The 22439-nt window shown below is 34.4% G+C and overlaps 1 protein-coding gene across 1 annotated transcript in view; it reads right to left on the minus strand.

The window, feature by feature from the left end:
- Positions 1 to 22439, minus strand: part of NCAM2 (neural cell adhesion molecule 2) — a 245780-nt gene that overhangs the window by 43668 nt on the left and 179673 nt on the right. The window contains exons 10-13 of the mRNA XM_071755255.1: positions 18062 to 18249; positions 16974 to 17070; positions 9364 to 9537; positions 658 to 777 (exon numbers count right to left, since the gene is read on the minus strand). Of these exons, the coding sequence (XP_071611356.1) occupies positions 658 to 777; positions 9364 to 9537; positions 16974 to 17070; positions 18062 to 18249 (579 nt within the window). The remainder of the gene's footprint in view (positions 1 to 657; positions 778 to 9363; positions 9538 to 16973; positions 17071 to 18061; positions 18250 to 22439) is intronic.

Consider the following 22439-nt stretch of genomic DNA (forward strand, 5'->3'; position numbering starts at 1 on the left):
GGCTATGAGGGTGACAAGGCAGTGGAACAGGCTGTCCAGGGAGGCTGTGGAATCCCCATCTCTGGAGATATTCAAAACCACCTGGATGCAGTCCTGTGTAATGTGCTCTGGGTGATCCTGCTCGAGTGGGAGAGTTGGGCTAGACCTCGAGGTGCCTTCCAACTCTGATAATTCTGTGATAGTTAAGCTAAAACAATTTAGTCTCATAATTTTTCTATAGCTTAAGATTCCCATTTGAGGCCTGATAATTACAAAACTTGTGGTAGCATAGTTTGCTAAAGAGCTGTCTCCAGAAAGGAAGAATTCATCTCACAGATGCCTATAATACCTTGATGTAAATGAGGTAAAGTCCTTAATCTAATATCTTTCACAGTTTGTGTACTTGAATATAAAGTGAAGATTTGTCTAAACCTCAGAATTACAGAAAATGGGATACATTTTCCAATTTAAGAGCATTCATACAATTTTAAGGAGGGAATAAGAGAAACAAATAATGATTTCTGAGAAACAGCATCAATCCTGATGTTATACACCTGGAAACAGTGTATAAATATAGAAGATTCACAGCGAATCATACATTAAATCATTAGCTGATGTTGAGATTACATATTCTAATAAGCATTTACATTTTCATTTAATAGCACAAGTATTACTCACGGACAGGTAAGGTCTGAAAGATCTCAATTTTGCTATACTCTCCTTGCCCTTTTCCATTTACAGCAGCTACTTTGATTTCATATGTTGTATTTGGTTCCAAATTGCTGAGAACAACCATTGCTAAAGGAAAGGAAAGAAAAAAACATGGGAACAAAATTTAATGCATCAATATACAAAAATAAATAAATAAAAAAAGTCAGGCAATTTAATAATTTCCTTCACTTGCAACTTACTAACCTATTTTTTCTAGTCCGTTGGTTCCATACTTTCTTTCTGAGAGCTAACAGTCCTTTTTTCTTTTTTATCTGTATAAAGTCATTGTTGTAACTGAGCAATTTATGCTTTTGAAGGAATTTTATGTCAGTGTTACAGAAGCCATAGGCAGCAGTTATGCACCTTGATGGGGATTGATACTTTACATTCAGATTGTGAATACAGGAGACATGAACCTGACAAAAAACTGTGCAAGTTTCCTTTCTTCTAGCTGGCAACGGCCACGTGGCACACATCTAAGCCCCCTTGATCCAGTTCATAACTTGCCACTTTTCCCTCTTGCAGATCAGTATTAACCATCCTTGGTCTGCACTCCCAAACGCAGACACATGCACTTTACTGTTGAATTACTGGTGATGTGCTCTGCCAGCTTCACAGCAGATTCAAGACCTAAAATGACAGATTGCTATGATGATCAGAGGAAGTGTTTTGAGCTACCTACTAAGGACCTGAAAGTGAATTAGGCATGTTTTTACATATTTAAGAAGTATATGGAAATGCATTTTAATTATTAAAAAAAACCCAGCATCGCTTGAGAAGCAGACGGGTTTGAACTTAAGATTTACTTTCAGAAATGAAGACTGAATCCCTGGCACAGTGAAAGACTGAATTTTTTCACACAGCCTGAATCCAGAAATAGGATTCTACATGGTGATGCCACCAGAAGCAGAAAGCGAGGGAGAAGCTTACAAAAAAGAGTATTGGGCAGCACCAAGAATATTGTTGCTGTAATGTACAGCAACAAAACTAGAAACAAAATTCAGGAAAGAGATCTTAGATTCCAGGATCCTTTAAGGAAATGCAGTCTTATATATTACCATGGCACTTTATATTACAAATATGAATGCTGAAAATGCACTAGGAAACTATGACCCACACAGAATTCTTGGACAAGTACACTGACTTTACAACAAAGTTTTCTTTTACTGTCTCTACAGCAATTGTCTGCTTGCTGTTTTCCAGCCCTGTGATGAGCCACAGGTCAGACTAATACTGGGGAATGGACATAAATTGAATGGACTTTACTTGAAGCACAACAGAATTTGTCTTGCCCAAAAAAGCAGGGGCTGTAATATCTTGCAAGAGGATATAAATTGCAATGTCTTGAGAAAGAGGCAGTGGTCTCTTCCTCCGTCTCTAAGGAGCCTATTCTTTTTCATTATAGAGGAGTATTTTAGTAGTTCCTTGAGGCTTGCTTTTCAAGTTACATATTTAATGAAAGAATAACTATTTTTATCAGTGCACTTTTTTATTCTATTGAGTCCAGATATATTAGAATTTCTATTATTTTAGAAATAGAAACTGGTCCTATTACATGTGGAGCTAAAGGGATATAATGAATTTTGGAAAAACAGTAAGTTTTACATTTCACGCTCTATTGTGAGCACTTTGCATGACTTTTCCATTAAAACATGATAACTGCTGTCTTGTAAACAAAACAGTAGACCTGTATGTCTTCCAGCAAATTTTAGCTTTATCATTTCAATGAGATTTCAAAATATTAAACTATAAAACATAACCATGTCATAAAAAAATAAAGTGCCATAATGAGAATAAGAACACAATTTGAAGAAGTGAAGCATTGTGATATGTAACGTTCAGTAACGGTAAGATGAAATTTTAAACCTAAATCAAGCAGTACTTGTAGACTTTCCTTTCAGCCATGATTACTTTCCAAGCTCAGAAGTAGGACATCAGCTAAAAAGTATCAGACCTTACTGAATAGGAAAATTTAGTTTAACCTGTTCTGTGGTAAGTACCCTATAGTATAAGCAGCATTAAAAATAGTCCTTATTTTTCACTCTACAGTTACTTTTAATTTTCAAGTAAATCTAAAATATAAAAGGATGAACACAACACAGAAAAAACCTTATGAGATATACATATTGATAGACATAAATGCAGAATTACATACTATTTTAAATAACAAGCGTAAGAATTGTAGATAGAAAAGTATGATTTATTTTTTCTGAATTTTATCTACTGTCAAGTTGAACTATAGGAAAACAACATCTGACACAAGATTTGCTGTGAAATATATTGTAATATAAATCTGACTCAGTAAAAACAAAAATCTCCAGCTGTTTTTCCAGACCAGAGGTAGGTTTAAATTACCTTATTACAGCAGAATGAGAGAGGAAGTGTCTGGCATATTAAATTATCTTTTCATCAAAGGAAATCTACTTCAGAAATCTTCTAAGGACTATGATATATTACATAAACCATCACCAAAGCAAGTAAGGGTAGTGGAACTAATAGTACAGTTACACTACATTAATCCCAAAATAGGTCTTATATGAGGTTAATTAACAGAAATATCACATCAATACATTGTTCTCATTGGAGAGCTTGTTCTATTGTATAGAACAATATTCTTATAGTTCCAAACTCAATCCCTTGAGGATGTCAGATCTCAATAAAGTAGGATATACATTTATTTTGAACCAAAGTAGCTGAGACATATAATTGTTGAAATACTATCTCCACTCATACATATTTGCGAGTGGCAACAGTGCAAACTTCTGTCAAAGAAGCACTACAAATTTTAGTATGCTTTTTTTTTCTATTTCTTCCCTTTAATCTGAACCTCTATTACTACACCGATTAAATGTGTACAGTGCAGGTTAATAAATGGAGTGTTTTGATTTAGTATTATTTTGCTGCACCTTCTAGGCAATATTTTACCAGTCTCAGGGAAAAAGCGAGTCCCTTGGAAATCTTCTTCAGAGGAAAAAATGAATAGCATTTTTATGAAGCTTAAACAGGTTTTTCTTTGCAGTGGTGACTCATGTTCTTTTAAGCATGGGAGAAAAAGACACAGCAAGAGGGCAGTGAGGAACCTCTAGCAGTAGAATGTGTGAGAAGAATGAGAAGAAATGTCAGTATAATATTAAGAATCATACACGTTTCAGATTTTTGGACGCATCACACAATCTGAGGAACTTCTCCCAAAACCTCTGTCTACCCAGGATGGGCAACATTGTTTTGTTTCAACTGTAAGAGAAAAAGTATAAAAATTCTTTTTCTAGCTGATCCTCACAGAGTTAGATTAGAGAAGTGTTGAAAAAATGAAGTCAGAAATTGCTACAGGGGAGGAATACAGGGAAAAAAATAATTTGCTACACAATAGGAAAAATGTTTATTTATATGCAGAAACAACCACACTGTCTCAGTTCCATCTGTCTGTCTTCCCCAAACAACAATTTATTTAATAAATACCGATTCAAGCACCTGGCTATAAATGTCAGAATTCAACAATTCAACTAACACAAATGAACTTTAATAAGTAAAATATTTCAAGTTGCACATCGTTTGAAAAAAAAAAAAAAAAAACAAAACCCTACTGCCAGTGAAATTATTAACATAACTTACATTAATATATATATACAGAAAATATCAGCACTTAAGTCATCTAAAATGTACAGACAGAAAAAAAAGTAAACATTTCATAATTCAGAAAGAATGACTCTGCCAGGAATTTCCATAATTCTTTTCACTGTAATGTATAATTATTGCAGTATTTTGGAATAAAAGTTGTAATGGCTTAATTAACTGGGAATATAAATGATTACTTCTGAATATACAGAGAGTGGTAGTTTAGATACAATTACTGCAAAATAATGTTTACTAACATAAATAATTTCCTTACAAAATACTTTTCAGTAGTTGACATAAAAAATGCACTTGGCAAAAACTGGTTTAATTTTCTGTGAACAGTCCCCAAAACACATTCCCCTCATTAAGCTTGTTTTGTCCATATATTTTCTTATTATTTTTATGGGGTAGGATTCTGAGATGTCAGTACACAAATTGAAACAGAATAAGCATACCCACCCTAGAGTCATTCGGGGGACTATTTTTGCTATTTACTTTTATTTAAATAATTTAATGAGACATGATTAAGTAACTTAAGACTCTCATCAGAAAATTTTTCCAGTGCAAATATCTTGCACCTTGTCACTGGTTTCTCTGTGTCTTCCAAGGAAAGCATGTCAAATGCTCTTCAGTGAAAATATAGGAAATATTGCTCCGCACTTACCAGATGAAAGCATGCAAATTCTCCTTGGAGAATTAAGGTTGCCAATAATATCAATAATATCCCCACTTCTGTTACTTCAAGATTGGTGGGATTCTTTGCATTACAGACAGGGTCACAAATATCTGGGCTCAGAGAGCACTGTCAGCCCTGACTGTCCCTGCCCACCCACCTTCACTTGTCACTTTGTCCCACAAGGAGCCTCACTGCACCTTGATTGTAAAGACGATTTTTAGAGATTTTCATCTAGTTTGCAACAAAAAAAAAAAAAAAAAGAAAAAAAGAAAAAAAGAAAAAAAAAATCATATCTGGAGGAGCATCTAACAAGTGCAGAAAAATTTGTTTAACCTTTGGCTCACTGATCTCTTTGTGAACTATGATAGTGTTGATTATGACTTTTAAATTTCTAAATAGTATGAAGTTGGTGTATCAGGATGATTGCTTCACTTCCTGTGGTCTCCTTCAATAGCTGCAATCAGCAAAGACTTTCAAATGAAATCTTCATTATAAAAGACAAAAACGAGGGAACAGAGAAACAGATATTCTTGGCTACAGCTCCAAGGCTGTCATTTTCTCCTTAGCCGGATCTGAAAACAGCTCAAACCTGTGCAGTCTGAGAAAAATTCTACCTTTTGAGGGATTCTTTGAAGAAACAAGTAGTACCCTTCCTCAGTGAAGAACGCTAGAGGCTGCTTTAATAGATTTGCAAAGAACTATTTAATAATGATTATTTTTTTCTGATTATTTGTATTTGCTGGATGACTGATTACATTACAGTGTCTAACAACTTTGGTAAGCATCTATTGTATTTTTCATACAAATACCAGCCAATTATAACTCTACCTTTACAAGATTTTATGTTACTGGGTCATAGCCATAAAAATATTAATGACTAGATTAAGTAGCAATTCCTTTCAACAATTTTTTAAACAACTAGAAACAAGTAATCAATTCCTTATTGATAAACTAACTTCTCTACATTTCCATGATGTTTGTTTCACATAAAAATATGTTTTTCATTAATTTTATGAGCTTATGGCTTTTCTCTGTGACGATAAGGAGACAACTTCACTGTTCCTTCAGGTCTTATTAGAGAAGAACCAGAAGAACCAGGTTAGCCTTGATAATCTATCTATGAGAAAGTTAACAGTCTTCCAGGCACAACTTTCTCCTGCCTGCAGGTTTTTCTGATTCTTATATTTAAAAGATGGTCTGGAATTACCTAAGATGTGGCAAGAAAGGGCTGCAGTGATGTTTTATAACTCCTGAGCTAAATCAGTCAGATAAGAAGACATTCTATAAAATTTCAGCATAGTTTATCAGTGGCTGCTGGGAAAAAAGCAAAACAAAACCATGACTCATGCATTATTTATGCATCACTACTTGAGATGTTCAAGCAGTCAATTGTCTTTGTGTAAACAGCATTTATACCCAAATCAGAGCCACAAAACTGTCACTAAAATGTGAACAGATGGAAAAAGTGATTTTATTTATCTCAATGAATATTGACCAAGTCTGGAAATAATGATGACCCAGCTACAAATCATAATACAGAATACTTACTGCATGTAGTCTAAACGTGGTCCTCACTCAGCTGAAATTATGTTAAGCATAATGAGATACTGTCTCAAAATAATGTTATTTTTTTACTATTCTTCAAAATTGTAAAGTATCTTAAATGTTTAAAAAATTATAAAGAAAAAAAGAAAAGCCTTAATACTAAGAAAAGCTTCTTTAAACACTTTTTAGGAACAAAAAGTATGGATTCAGAAGAGGGTAGCTTAATGTGATCCTACAGGGAAGTAGGCTATCATATAAATGGAGAGAAGCTTAAAGAGGTATTTAAGAAAACTTGCTGAAATCCTCTGTATGCTCAGGAAACAAGCAAACCTGAATATATCAGAATGATTCCCATTACATTTAGCATTACATTGAAAACAAGGACATTAATACTGTTTTTCAACTTCTACATCTATGACATTTTCTTCTGTTCTGGGCTGTTCAGTTTGTGTTTTGGTAGCGAATCTTATCTGATTTGGCTCTATAGCACCTCACAAATACAAAGTTCAAAATTGTTATAAAACATCTGCAAGAACTTGCAATAAATGCAACCAGGTCCCCTTTGATTTCCCTGTCAAACTGCATAGTGTAGCACCAACAGGATTTACAAAAACAAGATACCTCCTGTTTAGCAAATACTTGAAATTCTGAAGTAGTTTCTGATTTCTAAAGTAGGTCAGAGACAAATTCAGAGAAATATAGGATTAGAGTCTCAGTCTTCCTATGCAGTGGTATACAAATAGAGCTTTCAGAAAACAGCATGAATTAATTATGAATCTAGAATTAATTTTTAATATTGCCCCCTGTCCTCTCAGTAAAGTTACCTTCCCAATATTTATTTTATTAAGTTGTTTTTTTGTTGTTGTTTGTTTGTTTTCTTTGTCAACAAAACCTCTCAGTGTTATAGTTGGGTGACAACAGAATGAAGAGGAAAATATATCATTGAATGAAAATAAAACCCTTGGAAAACCCTAGAAAGTAGAAGAAACTGGAAAAAGTAAGGCAAATTGAACAAAAGGAAGATGTGGAGAAATAACAGCATGTAAGAAACAATAAAGCCTTTTTCTCAAAGAAGCTGTATGTTTAACTTTAGTAGAGATGTCAGCAGAGATCCTAAATAATCACAGTCTACTTTCTCAGTGGTATTGTCTTTGTCAAGCCTCCAGTTATTTCTACTTTCTACGTTACTCTGCTTTAGAGTAATTTATCACAAAAATCAAATACATATTGTAATAAAATAATATCAAGATCAATACGTATTATACAGAAATCTCCAAAATTACCCCCATACAACAACTTAAAAACATGTAATGTTCAAAGAATGTTTCAAAACTGGTATGAAATGAAGAAGGTAGTTCCAGAAAACTCGCGTAACAAGGGTCTGTCAAGTTACATCTTTCCTAAAGTAATCGATTAAATTTCTCATAAACTTCACATAAACAGATAACAGGAAAGAAAGTTTTATGAGGAGTAAGGTAAACACACTGTTCTATGAAGTTAACACTGAGGAACTTTTTTGTTCTAATTTTACTTTTAAATTAATTAACTGTGTGATTGCACTCTTCAGTCACTGGGTTTGTTCTCATTCAAGTACATTGCACCCTACTACACAGACAAGTCATTTCAGGTATTAGTATTTGGGACACTGTAGTTCTCATCAGAGAAATTTATTCCCAAATCATTTAAGGAAGCAGCACTGTGAAATAAAGTCTCAAGCTTGGTTTGAAACGTAACATGAAAATAAGGGGAGGGGTACACAAATATCCATTAATATGTAAGAAATACAAGCTGTATATAAGCTACACTGGACTAGAATGAATGCTACTATGATTTACAGTATTACGTTTATACACAGTTATTGTGTTTGATTAAGAAAAACGAAAGATAAAAAGTCATCATATGTTTATGTATTATATGCTTTGCATATATTAATTACATACTCATTATGTGTTTCTTTGAAACAATTCTGCAATTTGGAAAATGCTGTGATTAGTGAAGAATTTTTGTGTGTGGATCATGGGATGTGAAAGGGAAAGAGATAACACACATCAGATCATTTGCTAGACTTTTTATCTTTCCACTGTTCTGATACCTTCAAAACCATTCTCCTGCTGTATAAATCCGAAGACTCTTTGGGCTAGTTATACTTGTACTACCTGTTAAAAATATCAAATGGTAAATATGGATGCAAGGGATTACAGGTCTGTTGAAGGTATTTTGCTAACATTACTCTGTATAAACTTCCCACCCTGGCATGTATTTAAAGAACTCTATTTGTTTGGGGAGGTTTATTCTGTTTTAATGCCTTTAGAGAAGTGAAAAGGCATTTAATGTCTGTTGGACAAATCTTTATAGATATGCTTTTGAAACAGATATCAAAAACATTAACAGGAACGTGAAAATGTTAGTAAGTAGCTCAAAATCAGTAATTGGTGCCCAGGATTAAATATCACATAATAACTTACTCAAAATTTTAAGTTTAACTGTGTGAGTAACGCACATTCTCAAACCAACTCCTCTGTTATTTCCATTCTCTTTGAAATTTATAACTTCAAAAATATCTTCATATCTACTAAACTGGACAGTGAAAAATGCAAAATAAATGTAACTTTGTTCAACAGATTTTTTAAAACTAAAAAGTAATGGTTGACTGCTACATGATTACAGCAATATTTCTAACTTGTAAAGAGGAATGAGTTAGTAGTAAGTGAAGATGGAGCTACTAAAATAAGATAACTGCACTGGAGAAACAAAGAATCACTTTACATATACTTTCATTCTTTTCCCTTGACATTCTTTTCAGCTAAAACGTTTCCATTTGTTTTTTGTTTACTTACTTTGAACTCCATGGGAGCGAACTATTTTCCAGGTTTCCGAGGATACCTCTTTTACATCTACCTGGTAATGATGAATGGGCACACCTCCATGGGAATCTGGCTTATTGAATGAAACTTTGGCAGTGGTTTGTGACAACTCTAGAACTCGTACTCCATAAGGATTTGATGGCACATCTAAAAAAGTACAAACATCCATTTAATAATCAGCAGCGACTAGACCTAAACAGTTGATAATGGACTCCAAAAAGTCACCTTAGCATCTTGAAGGGAGAAAAAAAGCACTATTGAATATGATATAAGGTTTACATTAGATAAGCAAATCAAGCTTTCTCATAGAGAACTGTAAGAAAGCCACATTTATTTTCTATGAGCTTAGTTTGTATACTGTATAATTATGTAAAAGAGTAAAACAAACTTTAAATCAAATTTAACAAAAGGAACAGTTATGGCTCAATAGATCATTCAGTCTGAATTCTTCTAAATGAGATTATAAGATTATGTTTTTATGAAACTGAAATACAGCCGAGGTTTTGAGTTTAAGAAATAATTTGTGGAATAGGTTGAAAGAAACATTTTCCCTGAAATCAAGAGCAGGCATCTATCTTTCAAAGTAGAAAAGAACTATGAAAATAAAGCATGTGTCAGTAGGTGTTGAGAATATAGATGTGAAACAAAAGTAAAAAATTACCCTTGGGGTTAGTACACCTTTAAAAAAACCCACACAGTACTTTCATGGTTTATGACCAAACTAACACAATGAAGACAAAAGATTAACTTTTCTAATTGTCCTACATTTTAAAGTGTCATAATTAAAAAAAAAAATATTGAAAATATTAAGAATTATTTTAATTCTGTGGAGAGAATACTGAGGATCTGAAACACCATTAAAATTTTTTCTTCTGATATATCTGACAATTATTTGCATGCCTGGTTAGAGGTTTGACATTGCTTTTTGTCAACATGGCATGAAAAATATTTTTATAAGGACGTGCAAAATTTGAGGCAAAACCTATCATTTGGCTAGTAGGCACTGAATCATTTACATAAAACATAGTCTTTATTTAGGGGCTCCAAGACATTTGGAAATAAAAAGAATCAATCTGAACTTCATCCAGTACTGGTGCATGAATGAAAATGAGACAAAAATGTCTATAAAATTTTAAAGAAATTAATTCTCACCACAAATTCTCAGAAAACAGACACCTATCAAAGCTTCTCTCAAGGGACTTATTTGTATAAACCTTTTAATAATCAGGAACACAGATTTTTCCAGAAAAATTTTCTAACAGTAGTAAGAATCGAACATCTTAATGCTAGTGCCATACCTCTGAGAATTCTTACAGTTAGCATTTCTAAATATCAGTTTCCTTAAACCTCCAATACTTGGTGCTCATTGGGTTCAAAACATCATAGATTTATTTAGATGGACAAACAATATTAATATATTTAACTTCAAGACACAACACCTTGATTCCATGACTATAAAAATTAGCATAGAATGTAAATCCCAGCTCAAGGGATTCAAATTCTCAAATCCTTTCTTGTGCCCGGAAGCATTCATTTCATCAGGATATGGGATGCTGCAGAAATGTTTCAGCCTTCTTAGTGAAGCTTTACTGTTCTTCAAAAAGGAATTCAAGATTCATGGTCAGACAGTTAAATTTAACCAGAATGCAATGCAGCCAGGAGAACCAAGACCTGGCTTTTGAGTCTTCTTTAAAACTGACCATAAAGTTGTTTGTTTCTTTTTTTTTAAACAAAAAAATAAAATATACTTCAACAACCAATTTTTTTTTTTTTTTTGTGATCACATGGAGGAAGAATTATTTAAATTAATTTCTTGCTAAGTAAGCATATACCCACAGCAGAGAAGGATGAGGATTAGAGCCAGCCTGAGACCTGTCTCCTCTAGATCCTCATTAGAGCTGACAGCAATACTTTTTTTCCCCCTGATAGCTACAATACCTTAAGTACCATTCTGTATATAGATGCTTTCTTTCCCTAGCTCAAATGACTATCCTGAAAGGCCAGCAAACAACTCAGAATAAGTAAAGCCACATGGCATCATATGAGAAATGTGGATAGCAATCGCTTGGTGAGATTAATATAGCTCTACAATAGTGAAGATGAATGTTCTTTGGAATTAATTGCAAGCTAAAATCTACTGTGGACACTGCAATATTTATTTTTACTAAGGCTATTTTTATGTTAGTTTTTCTATCATGTTTTTACAAGGCAATTCACTGTTATTTCAGTTGGGATCAAAACAATTACTTGGTCAATGGTAGGGAAACAAAAATGTGCTATTTACATATCCTCTCTTTTCATGACTTTCAAAATGTTAGGCAGATATCCTTTCCTTGTGTGTTCATGTCCAAATTATGATCAACTATAATAAGCATGGCACTGGGAAAAAGATATCTTCCAGGAAGAACTTTATGTTCTCTACTGCAGATTAAAGTATAAATTCTGCCAGATGAAGACACGATTCCAAGTGAATTTACTGTGAAAAACCACTAATATATTTTGCACAACTAGCACAATGCTGTATGTTTAAAACTAATTTTAAAAACATCCACGACACACTTTTAAATATGCATTCCACAGTCCAAGCAACCTACATGTCAGTAATTTAGCAGTTTTCGGAGTTGAACTATTATTAGTTCTTAAGAAAAGAATGAATCACCAGAAGAAGATACAACAGGAGACACATTCCTAGTCACAGTTAGGAACAAATACTAGCAAGTTCATTAAGAAATAATTAAATATTTACTATCTCTTTCAGATTATGCAAATCCGTAATTTTTTCCCTAAAGAATATCATTACAGGCATAATGAATGGAATCTAATTCTATAGTTCTCTAATGAGTATGATTTTGATCATGCAAGTAAAAAACCCATGGTAAAGGTCCTAATATAGCTAAACATTCCAGCATTTTAGTTAAAATTTTGTGTTAAAATTTAAATAATTTTGGCTCAGTGTTTTGTAGTGAAGAATAATTTGCAAAGTTGTGTACTCTGAAGTTTACATCTGGCAGGATAGATTTGTGAGTGCTTTTTTTTTTTTTTTTTTTCCTTTAAAACTAACCAAACAAATGAACAAATTAATCTTAGAGGAGTTTAGCTATGGGCAGTGATTACTCTTTCATATATTGTTACAGATATAAGTTACAGGATTCTAGCAGAAAAAAGTATGGGATTTCTTTTCTGTAGTCTAATGATCACTTAGTTGTAGCACAGATTCTCATATACTTTCTTGGCACTTCCACCACTATCTGCTGTCATTATACTGTGTCAAATCAAGAGATAATTTACCAAATTTCAGCTTTTAAATTAAAATAAGTCATAAAAAAAAAAAAGTAAGACATTTAATCGACTTCATCTTTTCACAGTATCTATTCCTCTGTTCAGTGCATGATTTATTCATGTATGATGTTAAAGAAGTCCTTAAAAATAAAATAAAAAATATCCCCAAATAAGAAGTATAAAATTGTACTTTATGTATTTTGTACTCAGAGCCTAAAGCTACTTATTTAGCTAGTGAACTTGGAGATACATTGGCTTAAAATAATTGGTCTGTTGGTTTTATTCCAGAAATATTATTGCAGCTGATAGAAAAGTACACACAGAACTATAAGTATATATTTATATTCACTGATACACTTATGCTCTTTCAAGTCTCTTACTACTATTACCCAATGTGTTCAATAAATGTTCACCATTTATCACTGGGAATTTTCTTTTCCAAGCAATTTATTTGATAGTTTTATGGAAGAAAACATTTTTCCTTCTGAGAGTTTAGCAGCCCTAGTGTAAATGGAGAAAAGGAAGTAAAGGTGTGAGAGCATGGAGTGGTGTCAGAGATTTATCATCCAGTTAGCTCCAGTTATCCTTCAGTTAGCTCTTGTCTCTTATCTCTTTTCAGTATGGTCCTTGTGCACTTCTACAGTTCTTCCTGTCATGGTTTATGTAGAAAAAACGTTGACTGAAAATAACGTGTTTAAATACATTAAGTAATTCCAGGACCATGGCAGGGAAATAGATGGGGCTTGAGAGATCGGGAGTTGATCTTTGAAATCAAAGATCTCCATGCAATAGTTCATGTCTGTATATCCTTAGAATGGAGAAAAATTTCAATGTTAAATCTACAGGTTAGGCTCAGTCTTGCCTTGATGTTTTGCTTGGGGAAAACTGCAAGAGATGCCTTTTACTAAATCACTGGGAGTTCTGGAAATATAAGGAATTAATTAAGAAACAGGACCACAGCTAGCAAATAAATCCACAAATAATAAATGAAAGTAAGATACAGGTAGACAAAGAAAAACACTGTTGCCATGCTGACAGTTTCACACATGCTTATTGAAAACATGCTGCTTGTTTTTCAGTGAAATCGCTTAGCTGATATTCTGCTAAAGATGTGGATGGCAAGAGAACTACATTTTAGATCTGCCCATGTTTTTGTGGAGGTAAATGGGATTTTGGCAGCAGTAACACTGTCTTGGAACAGAACAGAATGATTACTGGTTTTATTACATTAATTCTCCAGGGAGAATTAAGTCCTACCTCTTTGATTAAATCCTACCTCTTTGATTTTATTTTGCATGTATGAAAACACAAGTATTTGGAGAAAAAAGAAAAACATCAACTAACTAGCACCAAAGTGCCAGCACCTAAAATCCAGATTAGTATACTGTTAAATTGGATGGCTTTAGCCCTTGTCATTTATTGATCACCCTTGTCATATTTTGAGCATGACTGGATTCTGTAAAACAGGTTAAGGATGTAATTTCTGTAAATGTCAATTATTGTCTTTCCCATGTCTTCATTTGCCTTTGCTGTCATTATTCCCCATCTTCACTAACTTTGTGTGTACAGGATGCTTAAAATGTACTTAATTAAACAAAGTGGCATGGGCAAAAGTAGAGAATAGCAAGCTGTTTGAACAACTGGCATCAGTAGCATCTCTGATATAGCTGTATTAAAAAGCCAAAACAGGATTATAGCTTGCATGGACTTATTTGCTCTCACTTGCATTTCAAGAAGCTCTCATGAGAATTTGCTGAAATACAATGAATAATCAAACTCTCGTGTTCTTTTTCAATTAGTTATGAGAATTGTTTGTGTTTAACTACTTATAAAAGCAGGAGAGAAATACATAGCTTAAAATGCTCATGCAATACTGCCCTGGTTTGAGCTGGGATAGAGTTAATTTTCTTCTTGGCAGCTAGAACAGCACTATGTTTTGGATTTAGTATGGGATTTGGTATGCAAAAAATATTGATAATAAACTGATGATTTTAGGTGCTGCTGAGCAAAGAAGGACTTTTCAACTTCCCATGTTTTACTAGTGTGCAGGTGCACAAGAAGCTGTGCAGAAGCACAGCCAGGACAGCTGATTCCAACTGACCAAAGGCCTCATTCCTTACTTGCATCTTGTCTTGGTCAGCCTATAAAGCTGGAGGAAGAAAAGGGGCAGACCTTAAGAGTAATGGTATTTGGCTTAGCAAGTAACCATTATACATGATGGAGCCCCACTGTCCTGTGGATGGCTGAACACCTGACTGCCCAAGGGAAGCAGTAAATGAATTCTTCGTCTTGTGTGTGTGTGCCTTTTGCTTTACCTGGAAAATTATCTTGATCTCAACCCACAACTTTTCTCACTTTTACCCTTCTGATTCTCTCTTCTATCCTGCTAGGGCAGAGAGAATGTGTGTCTGCCAGTTGCTTAGTTGCCATCTGGGGTTAAACCATGACAAGTAGCACAGAATCATTTTGTGTGTAACCATTAACCTGGCACTGCCAAGCCCACCACTAAACCACGTCCCCAAGCATCACATCTGCCCATATTGCAATGTCTCCATGGATGATGACTCAACCACTTCCCTGGACAGACTGTTGCAGTTCTTGACAGCCTTCTCGGTGATGAAATTTTCACTAATATCTAATCTAAACATTCCCTGGCTTGTTACTTGAGAGATGAGGCCAACAGCCACCTCTCTACAACCTTCTTTCAGGCAGCTGTAGAGAGCAATGTCTCCTTTCAGCCTTCTTTTCTCATGCACTGTGATGGGATACTGTTTTGAATATCTAAGAGAAAAATCAGCAGGTCTATGCTGAGATGCTTTTACATGTATGTCCATCTTTACGAAAAAAGCAGTGCACAGCAATAACCACAACCTGTGTTCCTCTGTTTTCATTGGTTTCATTGGTTCTATTTTCTCACATTTTTCTCTCCTGAGAGGTAAGATACCAGAGGGGTGCAAGCAGGGTCTTTCCTTCCTTTTCCTATAACTTATGTTTACAGTTTTAAAAAACTTTTCTGGTTGCAAATCCTCTGGTTTTGAGAGAAATTGAGAAATTACTGTATCAGCTTTCATGTTATTCTTTTCCTGCTTTTCCCTCCCAGTGAAGCTTCATATGTAAAAAATCTTGAAGACAATACTCCAGAGACAAGTGTAGACCCTTGTCCATCAGGACAGACAGAACCAGTGCTGCTGTCAAATCAAGAGATGCATGCATTACTCTAAAGAGGAAGTATGCAACTGAAGAGAAATAGGTGAAGCTGACTAAAATCAGAGGATTGTGTGCAGTCTTTTTTTTTTATATATAAATTTAATGTAACCCTGCAAATCCTACGCAAGCCATAAATATTTAGAAAATCAAGTCATGAAATTTTTAGAGAGATAAATCAACTTCCTAAATTAAACTATGGCAAAAGTTTTATATATATATATAATACATATATATAATAGATACAGTTTATCTGTTCAGATCAATTATAACTTCCCACAAATCTTGAGATTTCTTAATTAGAGACGAAATAGTAGGTATGGAATTAGTTGTGCTTTTCCTCAAATTTTAGAGGTTTACTATTACTACCTCAATTAACCAAAAGTTATAGCTTTCGCTATGGTAGTAACTTCGGTGCTGTAAACTGTATTGTAACTTCACAGGTGTCATTAAGGCTGGAACAGTTTGCATCATTTAAGTATGCAAATCCAACTGTCCCTCCAATAAGGGAGACCTCAAAGCTTACTGAAAAAGTGTTAGTTCATTCCACCAAAAAACAGAATTGAAAGAAATACTAAGAATCTCATTTACTCTCAGCTAAGAGTTATTTCTGCCAAAGAATAAACATGCAGTCTATAAATTTCTATTTGCCTATATAGCAATAAAGGGACCTAAAAATATTCATAAATTCTGTATTAATTGGTTGTAGGACATCTCAGAGCTTAAATAAAGTGAATATAGCACTCTGAGACAAATTCTACTTTTAAATAACCAGAAGTGCAAATGAGGGTAAAAATTTCTTGCTGAAGTACTTCAGTCTTCTGTCATTCTTGGTTTATCAAGAAAATATCAGGGAGAAAGAGGAAGACAGACTTTACTAATTCTTCCTTATTTTTACTGCTGAGAAACAAGGTGTCTCCACTGAAGTAATGAAAATACATTGTTATATATGTAGGATGTAGTAAGGGCAAAAGAAAAAAGTTTCAATTGATTGCAAATATTCCATTGGAACAAAATAAAGAGAGAAAAGTGTGTCTGAACTTAATTTTTATTAAAACAGAGAAAATATTTAAAGAAAAAGTAATAACATTGCAACTTACCAGCTTGACGAAGGGTATACTCCTGATATCTTGTTCCTATTCTGTTTGTGGCTGTACAATTATACCATCCAAAATCACTGTCAGATGTAGGAGCAATCTTTAAATTGAATATAGTTGGTAAATATTAATTTCTAATCAAATATCAAAGTTCCTTAAAAATTTGGAAATGCAAATATCTTCTCCTTACACGAAATACCGGTGTGTTCTTATTTCAACCTATTGAGTATATTCATTAAGTATCATTAAATATTCACAGTGTTTCTCATTGAAGAGAGATCTAAATACACACTTTTTCATGTTAAACTCCCCTTTCTCAAAATAGAATGAGAAAATCAAATAATGGAAAATGGTGATATTGTTTATCCTTACAGTTTCATTTTAAACAAGGAAAAAAATTAAAAATGTATTTTTTTTTACAGACATTGTTTATACTAATTGATACTTAGAAATAAACAATGAAAGGTCTGAAAATTGCTGATTATTATAGATGATTCAAGGATCGTATTCTACTTTTTACTGTTTGCAAAATTCACAATACACCAGATAGTCAGAGGTGAAGGAAGACTTAAGGATGTGGCTCAACTGTAAACACAGGTGAATAAGGATATAAAACAGAACAGATAATGGATTTCACAGGGAACTAAAGCCTTGATGGGTATCCACTCTTTGCCTTTGGCCTTTCTCCAGTTTTGTTCTTACATTTACCATTTAGATAACTGAAGGGATCTTGGATCTTATTTTTCCAGTGCCTCTGAGAGGGGGCAGTTGTTATCAAAGCAAGTAGCAGTTTATTATCTTTTTTTTTTTCTTCTGTTACTATACAAGTATTTTGTATTATATTTTGTATTACTATACAAGTATTTTGTAAGCTCTTAGGAGGTAGTCATTTTAGTTTTTATTATGATGGGTTAGTTTCATAGTTATTTATGTATTTATTTGGTGGAAGAAATGAAAAAAAAGGCAAAAAAGAAAGCAAAAAAAAAAAAAAGCTTTAACCTTTTAAATTGCAAGGCTTATCTTTAAATGCACTCGATAGTACTTGCAATGGTGAGGAAGAAATTAATGTTGATTTTCATTTTAAGCCTTACCTCTAGAATCAGCTTTCTTCCTGTGCCATAGGTCTTCAGATGTGTTGTATTTTTTGCTGGTAAAACTAATTTTCCTCTTCTCCACTGAACTGAGGCAGGTGGATTTGCTAGCACTTCACAGCTTATATTGATGGGATTGCCTTCCCAAGAGTAATACATGGTTTGATTTGAAACAAATGTTGGAGCATCTGAAAAAAGCAAGTAATGTACAAATACAGTAATTGTTTTAGTACAAAAAGCTGTATACCCCTATCCAAGCATTCATGTTCATATAGACATTTCAATTGCTTGATGTGCCCATTTATTATGGAGCATGAAAATATCAGTATTCAGCTTTTAGTTTCTTGAACCTTTATTTTGGTATTTTTTTTCCTCTCCTGAGCCTGTTTGAGCTGCAATTCTCAGGAAGAAAATATCTACTAATTATAGTTGCATTAGGCAACATCAAGCCCTTGAATGACATTATCCCAGAAATCACACCATTTCTTCCTGAGGATGAGAAATTCTTCAGCCAGACCCTTGTATGGCAAATGAAGGTGATCTACAAGACTTGTATGTCTAATCTGTTCATTTGCTGATTTTATAATGTCTTGAGAAATCACATTCAGTCTCCAATTTTTCATCAGTGTATAAGAGTTCATAAATTTCTTACTGACTATGGAAACTTTGTAAAGAGACATGTTTAACTGAGTGAATAAACCTAGAAGGAAAAAAATAATAAAAGAATACCCAAAGTGTTGAAAGGTATTCTATCTACTTCAGGAAAAAAAAAATGCCATCAGTACACTATTTAGAATAAACTTTATACCAGTTCCTTCTGAAATCTAGAAGCTATAGAGAAGCAAAAACATGGAGCATCTTCCTTACAAACCTGCTTATAAAGGGGTATGTTAAACATATTGACCAACACAGAGTCTGACACCCAGAAAACTGCTGGTTTGCAACCAAAAGTACAATTTCCAGATCACAATGCCATTTGTGACAAGAATTATCTGTTCTACTTATTGTTTCTCTCAATAGCAGGAACAATTTAACAGTGTTTAAAGTAGCTCTTTTCCTGCTCTTCTACTTATGTCTTGGGTAAGCAATATTTTTAATCTATCGAATACTTATTTGTAAATTATTTTTATTTTAATCCCACTCTTACAATATTTTACAATGATTATATATTCTTTATATTACTGAAAGTAAAAAAAAAACACTCTAGCACTTTAATTCCAAATGAGAATTGTCAATTACAGCTGGTGTCTTATCTTTTAATATTTAAAATATATATGCATATATTTTTACTTTGATAAATATCTCCTAGATATTTCTAGATGGGTCAATGGAAATTCTGTTTTACTCTTCTCACAAGCAGTCTAACTTAAGGCTAGAAAATTGTTAATAGGTTTATCAGAGACCAGAACTGAGCATATTCAGCTAAGTAGTAAGTTTAACTTCATGAATGGTTTAAACACACTTCCTTGTTTCTGAAGTGTGTATTTTCAACTTCTTTCTGTGTTTGCCTTTGTCAAAAAAGCATATTTGTTGTGACATTATGCTGCTACTGCATGCAAGCACAGAGGCTTTGACTGAAAAGAACTGTTATCAGTAGAAGCAGATCAAGGCTGCTACACTGGTTAATGACAGCAGCATTTTAAAAGTAATTATTCAGCCCTTATTTTTATAGGAGAGCAAGTTGTTTCATCCAAATAACTAAAGCATGTCTTCCTTGAAATTTATTTACCAGATACAGAACCTCATTTTTCTTTTCCAAACGTTTTAATAAGCATTTCAAGTGTTCCTTGATTTTCACAGACCTTAAAAAAACTGCACATATTTCATCAGCTAAACACCTTAATACAAAAAATTTACTATCAAAGAGTCTTCATGGTCTGACATCTCATGCTAGTGGAATTCAAAGAACAAAAAAACAAACTGCATATGACTCTTTTTAACTTTTTTTATAGTCAGGAATCTCAGAGTGCTAAGACTCGGAGCCTCTGCTTTTCTCCTGGAAATTAAGTTAGTGGTGGAAGTCCCTTGAAGGAAAACTGCATGAATTGACTTTTTCCTGCAAGACAGCTTTTGCACCTAATGTGTTCAACACAGGGATCAGAAATCTCATCTCAGTGTTCATGAGGCACAAAATGATGTTACTTCACAACAATTTCTAGATAAGCACTTTCTTCCAATGCATGGAATCGGTGCATGGTTTCTCAGAATATGTTTACTCCTTTAATGAATACTGAACCTTACTACCTTTCCTTCCTAGGTAACATCATGCGGTTTGATTTAACACACATGAAAAATCATATCATATTTACAAAGTCTTATAATTGAAAAGGTAGCGTATGCTTCTATATTGCAGGTAAAAGCATTTAAGATAACAGGGGCTTTCAGGTCAGACTGCTCTCTCTTCTAAAGGTAGATTTTGCGTACCTACAGTACTTGCTTTCTTATAATTTAAAAGAATAGGCAAGGTATGGACTGTCATCTCCACAACTACAAGTATTAACATTTTTAACATCATACAACACAGATAAAAATCCACCACATGAAGAGAGAGCCCCAAATAAGAATCTCCAAAATGTAAAACCATTTTAAAAATGAGGACTGTGCTAGGGGCTTGATTCAGACAACTTATCTTAAGTAAGACAATTTTTTATTTCCTAGTCAGGGATACATTAAGAAATTAAGAAATTTGGAGTGATATTTCACACAAAGGACATGCACCCAAGCAGAAATTTCCCTGCAACCCCTGGTGAGATGGCAGAGACTGTCAGAGCAGTCCCTGAAGGGCCACGGTGGGGCAGAGGTGGATTTGTAGCCCCTGAAGTGTCACAGGTAGGCAGACATGGTGCTGCAGCCTGTGCAGGATCACGGAGAGGAGCAGATGTGGCTCTGCAGCCGTGTAGGACCCCGTGTCAGAGGAGGTGACTGCTCCCGCAGCAGCCGTGACTCTGTGTGCAGCCCAGGCGGGAGCAGCCTGTGCCTGAGGGACTGCACCTGTGGGAGGGACTCGTATCCCAGGGGTTCCTGAAGGACTCTCCCGGGAGAGGGACCCCGCGTTGGAGCAGGGGAAGAACGTGAGGAGTCCTCCCCCTGAGGAGGAAGGAGCGGCAGAAACTCCGTGTGGGGAACTGACCCTGAACCCCCCCTGCCCTGTGCCCTGAGGGGGAGGCAGCAGGGAAGGGATCCGGGACTGGGAAGGAGAAAGCGGTGAGGGGGAAGGTTAAAAGATCTGGTTGTGTGATCTCTTTCTCCTTGCATTTTAAAACAGTATTTTTTTCTTCCCAAGTTGAATCTGTCTGTTTTCATCTTTTACCGTAATTGGGGTGTAAAAACCTCCCTCTGCATGTCTCCATTAACAAGCCTCTAAGTGGGTTTCCACCTCCCAATCCCATAGTTGGGGTGGGGGTTGAGTGAGCTTGGTAGACACTGGCTAGGCCTAAACCATAAATAAACAATATTATGATGACCACATCAGCTAAACTTATGCTGTTTATTTTCCCAGACAAGAAAGAAGCCAGCATGTCAGCACTCCAGTTAGGGAAAGTGATTCTGGATAACCTGCATTAAGAAGAATATGTAAGAGAAGAAAACTCTGATCTTAAATCTCTCTAGCATTTAGATATCTTTCTTCGCTATAATGTCCAAGAACAGCGATCCAAAACCAGACCAATACATCATCTGTCTCATCTAAAAGGTAATTCAATTAAAGACTTTGAAGATCCATCTCTGGTGTATGTCCAGTGTTATATACAAAATTGGACATGGCAAATTACCTGATTCACCATGTGTCCAGTCGTCTATAATAGCAAACTATTGTAGAGAATCAGATTTGTACTTCTTAATTGAAGAACACAGGTTCTCAAAGGTTTTCAAACTTCTAGCTATTTTTATCTCAAATAATTTGTTTTCCTGTATCATGCAATGAAAATACATGACTCATTGTCATGCTCAAGGTGCTGGGACATTTCATGTAGTATATTATTTGAAGGCCCTCTCTTAGATGCTTAGCAGTGGCATGTTTTGTATCATCAAGGAGTGTAATAAATAGTATCCTCTAGTAAATGTAAAATCTTCCTTGCCATTTAACCTGTGTAAGTACCTTTTTGCAACTCTGTTGCTATTTGGTTAACAGTCATATATCTTTCTGTTGTATTTTCTCCCTCATACTTGTTTCATAATAGCTAATATTTTTGATCCTTGGAGATAAGGTAGAATAATCTCCCCAGACAGGTACAGTAACTCTAATATACTCCTTAGAGCAGGAAATATTAAGTTTTAAAAAAATGAGGTCAGGTGATTAGATTTTAATACACAATCATGCTTTAAAGAAGATAGGAAAAACAGAGCTAACTCAATTTTACCAATGCTATCACAATCATGT

The sequence above is a fragment of the Heliangelus exortis genome, chromosome 1 (genome assembly GCF_036169615.1).
Source record: "Heliangelus exortis chromosome 1, bHelExo1.hap1, whole genome shotgun sequence".
NCBI lineage: Eukaryota > Metazoa > Chordata > Aves > Apodiformes > Trochilidae > Heliangelus > Heliangelus exortis.